Source organism: Gossypium raimondii, chromosome 10 (genome assembly GCF_025698545.1).
Source record: "Gossypium raimondii isolate GPD5lz chromosome 10, ASM2569854v1, whole genome shotgun sequence".
Lineage (NCBI taxonomy): Eukaryota > Viridiplantae > Streptophyta > Magnoliopsida > Malvales > Malvaceae > Gossypium > Gossypium raimondii.
The window spans coordinates 13,931,966-13,940,993 of NC_068574.1; the positions used below are offsets into that span (position 1 = coordinate 13,931,966).

The 9,028-nt window shown below is 31.9% G+C and overlaps 1 protein-coding gene across 1 annotated transcript; it reads right to left on the reverse strand.

Annotated features, from left to right (window-relative positions):
* Positions 1–5,823: 5,823 nt before the first annotated feature.
* Positions 5,824–7,983, reverse strand: LOC105775970 (uncharacterized). Its single transcript, XM_012598451.2, has 4 exons — positions 7,747–7,983; positions 7,619–7,679; positions 7,322–7,466; positions 5,824–6,277 (listed from the first exon to the last, which is right to left on the reverse strand). The coding sequence occupies exons 1-4, from the start codon at positions 7,961–7,963 to the stop codon at positions 5,999–6,001; spliced, it is 702 nt and encodes a 233-aa protein (XP_012453905.1). The 5' UTR covers positions 7,964–7,983; the 3' UTR covers positions 5,824–5,998.
* Between the last annotated feature and the right edge of the window lie 1,045 nt (positions 7,984–9,028).

Here is a 9,028-nt window from a genome sequence, read left to right on the forward strand (position 1 = left end):
ACCAACCACTATTCTTTAAAATTCAATGGATAACCCATCACACTTGTACCCATAATACCCAAACAAGTGTATGAAGATCAAATACATTTGAAGGAAAAGATTTGAAAAAAAAAAAGAGAATGAGGTAACAACAAAAGAAAAAGAGAAAATCATGAGAGAATGCAAAAAAAAAACATGAGGGAAAAGAAAAAAAGAGTGAAAAAGAAAAGATAAAAGAGCAAGAAAACAAGGTTGTGGTAAGAAAAGGGAGTAAATGAAAAAATAAATTGAATTTTTATGCAAAAAATGTTGAGAGAGCTGTTTTGTCTTACCAGCCACTACTTGTACTTTTGTACAAAGAGGCATATTTTAGTACTAACAAACTTAACAAAAATCTTCCTAGTGCGATTGTTTCTCTCCTACAGGATTTTCAAGATGTATTTCCCAATGAGATTCCCGATGGACTACCACCACTAAAGGGAATTGAACACCGAATTCACTTTATTCTGGGAGCCACAATTCTGAATGAACCTATTTATCGAAGCAACCCAGAAGAGACTAAAGAGTTACAACGGCAAATTCGCGAGCTTATGGAAAAAAGGTTATGAATGAGAAAGTTTAAGCCCATGCGTTGTTCCTATTTTGTTAGTTCCAAAGAAGGATGGAACTTGACAAATGTGTATTGGTTGTCATGCTGTAAATAAGATCACAGTAAAGTATCGACACCCTATACCTCGATTGGATGACATGCTCAATGAGCTACATGGGTCTATCATTTTTACCAAAATTGATCTTAAAAGTGGATATCACCAAATTCGAATGCAAGAAGGTGATGAATGGAAAACCGCTTTCAAGAAAAAACACGGTTTCTATGAATGGTTGGTAATGTCATTTGGCTTAACCAATGCGCTCAGCATGTTTATGAGACTTATGAATCATGTATTGCGAGCATTCATCAGTAGGTTTTGTGTAGCCTACTTTGATGATAAATTAATTTACAGTAAGTGTTTTGAAGATCATGTTAATCACTTGAAACTTGTTTTGGAAGTGCTTCGAAAAAAGAAATTGTTTGCAAATTTTAATAAATGTTCTTTTTGTATTGATAAGTTGGTGTTTTTAGGTTTCGTTGTGAGTTCAAAAAGAATTAAAGTGGATGATGAAAAGGTTAGTGCAATCGAGGATTGGCTAACACCCACGAGCGTAAGTAAAGTTAGAAGCTTTCATGGACTTCCTAGCTTCTACCGCAAGTTTGTTAAAGATTTTAGTAGTATAGTCGCTCTTTGAACTAAAATTATTAAGACAATTGTGGGATTTAAGTGGGAAGAGCCACAAGAAAAAGCTTTTAATTTGCTTAAGGAAAAATTGATTAATACGCTATTGCTTGCCTTACTTAATTTTGCTAAAACTTTTGAAATAGAATGTGATGCATCAAGAATAAGTATTGGAGCAATTTTGATACAAGAAGGATGACCAATTGTGTATTTTAGCGAAAATTTGGGTGGAGCCACATTGAACTACTCTACATACGATAAGGAATTATATGCTTTGGTTAGAGCCTTAGAGACTTGGCAGCATTATCTTTGGCCGAAAAATATTGTGATCCACATCGATCATGGATCTCTTAAGCACTTGAAGAGCTAACACAAACTCAACAAGCAACATGCCAAATGGGTAGAATTTATTGACACTTTTCCTTATGTCATTAAATACAAACAAGGTAAGGAAAATGTAGTTGCCGATGCATTATCGGTATGTAATGCTTACTACTTTGGATGCTAAATTGCTTGGATTTGAGCACATGAAAGATTTGTATGAACATGACTTTGATTTTGGCAATGTTTTTACAGCTTGTAAGAAAGAAGCTTTTAGTAAGTTTTTCAAGCATGATGGATTTCTTTTTCAAGAAATTAAGCTTTTTATACCAATGAGTTCTGTTCGAGAGCTACTTGTAAAAGAGCTCATGGGGGAGGCTTAATGTGACATTTTGGAGTTGCAAAAGCTCTAGATGTTTTGCATGAACATTTTTTTTGCAACATATTAGGCGAGACGTCGAGCATCTTTATCAAAATTGTATAATATGAAAAAGGGATAAATTACGAGTAAATCCCCATGGTTTGTACACCCCATTACCTATACCCATGAAACCTTGGATAGATATTTCAATGGATTTTGTGTTAGGTTTGCTAAGGTCTAGTAGTGGGAAAGATTCCATTTTTGTTGTGCTAGACCGTTTTTCCAAAATGGCTCATTTTATACCTTGTCGAAAAATTGATGATGCTAAGTATATTGCTAATTTGTTTTTCAAGGAAATTGTCAAGTTACATGGGATTCCAAAAAGTATTGTGTCTGATCGAGATTCCAAGTTTTTGAGTTACTTTGGAAGACCTTATGGGGTAAGCTAGGCACTAAACTTTTGTTCTCCACTACATGACATCCCCAATCTGATAGACAAATCGAAGTTGTAAATTGTATATTGTCAACACTACTTTGAGCTATCATTCAATGAAATTTAAAGACATGGGAAGAGTGTTTACCACATGTTGAATTTGCATACAACCGAAGTGTGTATTCTACCACTAGATTTTCTCCTTTTGAGATAGTGTATGGTTTTAATACTCTTACAAATTTGGATTTAATTCCATAGCCTACTAATGAATTTATCAATTTAAATGGTAAGAGAAAGGCTGAATTTGTTAGACAACTTCATAAGAAGGTTCAGGATAATATTGAAAAGAGGACGGAGCAATACGTTAAACATGCTAACAAAGAACAAAAGAAAGTTGTATTTGAACTTAGAGATTTGGTTTGAGTACACATGCGAAAAGAATGGTTTCCTACCCAACGAAAATCTAAACTCCTTGCAAGAGGAGATAGCCCTTTTCGAATGTTGGAAAAAATTAACGATAGCTCTTATAAGTAGATCTCCTAGGTGAGTACAATGTTAGTGTGAGTTTTAATGTTTCTGATTTGAAGAAAAATCCTCTCGAAGAGGGAGAGGATAATGTGAGCATGAGAACGTCCTTAGTTCCAAACGTGAAGGTTCCAATATTTGGAGATGTGTAGCACGTACCTATGGGACCCATTACGAGGGTGAGGGATAGAAAGTTTAAAGAGGCGCTTAATGTTTTCGTACGAGCCATTTGGGTTGAATTGGAACAATCTACATTTCAATCTGAATTAAATAAGGATCATCAACTTTGTAACGTATTATACATTGTTCAATAAGCATTTTAAAGCATACTTGCATTCATAAATAAAGTTTGTTTATTTATGCTTCATTGATTGTTTCGCTGCATTCATAAATAAAGTTGTTTTATTTATGCTTCATTGATTATTTTGCTGCATTCATAAACAGAGTTGCTTTATTTATGCTTCATTCATTGTTCTGTTGCATTCATAAATAAAGTGGTGTTTTAATTATGCTTCATTGACTATTTTGTTGCATTCATACATAGAGTTGTTTTATTTATGCTTCATTCATTGTTTTGTTGCATTCATAAATAAAGTGGTGTTTTAATTATGCTTCATTTTTTTTTTGTTGCATTCATTTCAGTTATGCATTTGTTTGTTTAATTATGCATTGAAGCTTTATTTAAATTACTTTGCAGGTTATTTTTGTTGAAAACCTTTCATCTTCAAACCAAAATTCAATGGAAGGAAGACAAAAGAAACTCAATCATTCAAAGGTGATTTTTTAATGGACGATTTTAATGGAGCATTCAAGATGGAAGCTGAACATGACCTTTGGAAAACAACTTTTCAGCAACTTCATAACTATTAGAATTCCAGCCTTGAATAGACGCATTCAATGGGAGGAGATTTAAAGACACAAGCATTCATTGTCTGAATTTAGTAGAAGAATTATTGAAGGGTTCACATTCATTTTAAGTGACCATTCAGCTAGCCAAAGTCCCTTTAATTGCCAACATTCAAGATAAAAGTTTTGTAACTATTTGTGTGCTTCATGCATTCATGCATAGTTAAGACATTCAATTTCATGTTTGATATTGGCAATTCATATGCCTAAGAATTGACTGTAAATAATTGCTCACTTTGTACTTTGGTGGATGGTAAATGAATTTGCATATTGTGAGAATTGTTCTCTTAAGTTCTTTAGAACAAACAATCTGAACTTATCAAGGCTCTTTGCTTTATGACGTTCTTTTTCATTTCTTATACCTTCGGTTCTTGTTTGTTTTCATAAACAACGGGTCGAGGTTTGTTCGATTCTAATTATTGTTTCAATTTTTTGTTGTATAGAAAATGGGTCGCGTTCTTTAACGTTGGTTCTTTTCTCGTACAAGCCTTTGTTTTCGAGATTCTTATTTTTATTTCTTTAGCAACAAGTACCTATTTGGAAACGGTCGGGTAATCGAGTGACTTGTAATTCTAAATCAATTACGAGGTCACATCAGAAAGTTAATAGAGCCGTTGGGGATGAAAATACCAGGTTATTAAATTCACCTGAAACAAAAGGTATCGATACTGTTTCTACGAGTATTGATACTATTAGCATTTAATGTCTGATTCAGTGACCGTTAAATTTAGTTTACAACGATACCAAATGCAATTTATCGATACCTGGTCAAAGGTATCGATACTTTTTGTAACCGTATCAATACTTTTTGTATAAATTGAAAACAGAATGTCAATTTGGTATCGATTTTAGGATGGGTATTGATATCTTGAAAACTATCGACACTTGGCCAAAAGGTATGGAGCAATATTGACTTGTTTAAATATAACATGATTGAAAATGTTTAACTCAATTAAAACCATTTGAACTTGATTTTATCAATTTTGTTCAACTTGAACTTTTATTAAAAAATAATTTAATTTGTTATATCAAAGCATATTATCAAATAAAAATTAGTTTAATAATAATAAGTTTAAATGAATATAATTCTATTATTAAAATAAATATATTTTTAATAATAATTTAATAATATAATTAGTAATAAAAAATATTTTTCGTCATCCCAATTTTATGCTTATTTGTTCAACAGTTGCCCGATGAACTGATTGTTACTGTGCTACACTTATAATTTCTCACTGGTGATTTTTGCTTCTATGCATTCAATGCAACCTTTTTTCTTTACAATTTTACCCATGGCCCTTTCTATTTTTTAAGGTTTCTTTTCCCTTTTAATGTGTAAAGCTGAAAAGCCCAAGTAATTTTAATTCTAGATTAAGTTGGATAAATACTTATATTATATAATAATTTTTTTTAGTAGAGAAAAATAACACTCCTATTAGCTAGGAATGAATAAAAACAGTGTTTCCTTCGTATAATTTTAATTATTACTTAAGATAAATATAATTTTATTATATTCATTATATATACCTTCACGCTAATTTAATGTTTTTAATAGTAATTTTCCATTTTAACTTTACGGTTGTATTCGAATCTAAACATACATTTCATCATTGATTTTAATCTTAGTATCCAATCTTACTTCTATTATATATAATTTCTAATAATGATAAAATCATATTTATCATTTGTAATTTAATATATTTAATAGTCATTTTTTATTCTCACTTTACCACTACAATTACGTTTGAATCTGAACACACATCTCACCTCTGTTTTTAATCTCAATGCTATAGTGCACAATCCCACCGCTATAATAACTAATCTCACCACCACCATTATATTTAACATTACCAGAGATAAATATACCGTCTATCTAAACTAAACATTAATATAGTTATGTCGCGAAAACGGATTCTAACATAACATACTAAGAAGACAATACCTCTCCCACAATGCATTAATCTCGTGAAAGGGAACAAGCTGCATATCAACAAATTTTCATAAAATATAACTTTATGGATAGTAACTAATTTAATTAATTCATAACCATTTGAGAATATATAATTTAGATGGTTTAAAGCAAAAATCTATGCATAAAAAACAAAAGCCTAATGTATCTCATAGCATCCCAGGAAACAGGATTTGAAAGAAATATTAAGGCAACATTTGTGTCATAGAAAATAATTTGATTTCCATATAATATTAAGGATAAAGAAATCGAGCTTGTGGATCACTACCGGTGGCCATCAGGAACTCGCCTTCGCATACCAACTCACTCCCAACATACGCTTTCCCTTCAAGCTTTGCTACTCCAAATCGCTTATGCATCTTCATAAGTGTCATCCTCATAACCAAAGTATCTCCGGGAATGACCGGTTTCCGAAACCTCACTTTGTCGACTCTGGCCAAAAAGAAAACTTCCCCAGAAGTTCCCTTCACATCGGGTTCCAGAATAACTGCTCCTCCAACTTGTGACATTGCCTGGACCCAGCAAAATACTTTTGTTAGTACATACTAGTAGTAAACATGCAGTCATCGGTTTAGTATACAGGAAATAGATCATCTAAAAACCATTGAACTTTAGTAATCTGTAAACATGTATATTAAAAATTAGGAAAGCTGAATATATACCGTATTTGACACACTTATTTTAGTTCAAGTAATATAATAAGTAATTATAAAGATGGCTTCATGTGATACTAAAACATGCGCATGGCTTAATACGAAGCTAAGTCAAAAAAATTTCATTTTTTTTTGGTCGCTCACAATGATTACAATAGTAAAATTCTCCAACGTTCTATTAGTGTTGTGAGTTGTACTTTCAAATTTCATTTTGTAATTGCTGATCCAGATATTTTAATTGTTTTTATATTTTCTTAAAGTCGTCAAATTTGAAAAAGTTAAAAGGAAAGAACATCTCTTTCTATTTTACACCTTATCAAGTACTCAATTCAACACAATTTTAAAGGTTTGGTTCAATCAAACTAGTTAGAGAATCACAATTTTATCACTGCAGCCTATATTATATAAAGACTTGATTATTGGTTTATGCATGTGATTGAGAGAGACTTATTCTATTCATTAGAGGAATTTGTTAGAGTGTAAATTATTTTGTAAATAAATTGTTTTTCTGTTTAGTTTTAACTAAACTTTTAAGGGAGAAAATTGGTGAGAGAATGAATCTAGTTGAATATATCGACGCGATGCTACAATATGTTAAGTGAATTAGATTTAATTGACATTTGGACTATTAATTTATTTTGGATTATTCTCTAAATAAAACTTAACAAACACAATAAAAGTTTCAAATTGTATTTTGAATTACTGTGTAAATTATTTTTACTTTCCAATTTTAATTATATATTTAGAGCTCAAAATCCAAATTTAATTAACTCTATCAAGATCCTGAAAAATATTTTTTAAAAAAGACACTGAAGACATCCGTTTCAACGTATATTCATATCTACTACAGAGCAAAGAAGAACTAACTAAAAGGCAAAAAGAAAGAAAGAAAAAGTTGAGTACCTCAATCATAAGAACACCGGGCATTATAGGCCTCTCAGGGAAATGGCCAGGAAAAAAGTTATCATTTATAGTCACATTCTTTATACCAACAACTGAAACGCCTGGTTTATATTCTATTATTCTGTCCACCAACAAAAATGGGAACCTACAAAATAAAAACAAAAAATAATAATACACCATTTCATATTTGAGTTTGGTAAAGTTAAGGTACCAAATAGTATATTATTCCAAATTAAAAAAAAAAAAAAAAAAAGCTAAACAGAAACTATAAATCAAAACTTGAGAGTTTAACTTCACCTGTGTGGTAATCTTTCTCTTATTTGATTAATGTCCATAACAGTAGGATAAGGTGGGAACCCTGAAACAAATAAACAAATCCAGCTTTAAGATAATAATTGGGATGAAAAGAGGGGAAAAGGGTCTACTTTTCTCCATCGGGGTGTCCTCATGTGTGTTTTCAGGTACATTTAACGAGCAATGAAGAGATGAATTAGAGAGGTGGGTGAGTTTTAGAGAGAGTGATGGACATCCGAGCGAACGCCTTCCGAGTTGACTCAGTGAGCCGAGGGTTAAAGATGGGATGCTGTTGGAGGAAACTACCGCCATTGGTTGAGAGCAGCTGAGGAAAGGTGGAAGTTGCATGTGTTATTGAATTTAGATGAGATGGGTAAAACTGAAACCTGCTCATACTCATGTCATGTTGTTTATAATTAATAATTTTTTTCAGAATTTATAATTAGTATTAGACACGACAATATAAATATTTGAATATCTCGGCTAAATTAGGCGACTAAATGACCAGAAAAGTCCCATTTTTAAAAAAATTATAGAAATGGGCTGTTTTTTCTTGATAATTATAGGAATGGTCCGATTTTTCAAAAATGTACTGAGCTTGAGTCGTTTTTGGGAGAAACACAGAAAAACGTGTTCAGTTTAACACTTTTTTCCCTACTGACATGTAAAATGCAACCACGTCAGCGCGCTTTAGTAAAGCGCTTCCACATATGCGTGCTTTCGCCCGTGCTCCAACGGTCAATTCCAATGACTATTTCAACTAGCCGTTGGCCCCCCAACGATAAAAAGAAAGTATAAACACCCCCCACACACATTTCTAACAATTCTCTCCTAAATCTCTCAAATTTCTAAATCAACTCTAAAAAATCTCTCAAATAGTCTCTTAAAATTTTTCCTAAATTCTATTTTATCTAAATTATTCTTTTTGTTATTTTTTATTAGTAATTTCTGGTGTAGCGACCTAAAAATTTTACGCACGGGCGCTAGTCGAACTGATTATTGAAAAATTAAAAACAAAGTTTCAAATTTTATTTACAAAAGAGGAGTCGCCACCGATCTTTTTTTCTAGGTGTGATGGGACACCTAATAAATTCTCTTTTTAGAAGAAAAAATTATTTTTAAATTTTCCTAAAAAAGAGGTAGTTTTAGGTCTGCGTGAAAATCCAGAGAAAATTAGGGTTTGGGAGTCGGTTACGCGCGAGGAAGGTATTAGCACCCTCACGACGCCCAAAATTGGTATCTCGTTAAACGCGCGTTGTCTTCATTTTCAAAAATACGAGTTCAATTTAATATTAGTCGTGATCCGATTGAAACACGAGAATTTTAAAGCACAACGACTTTTTATTTTTTTTTAAAACACGAAATTTTTTTTTAAATACAAGAATTTTAGAAACACGAATTTTTTTTAAAAAA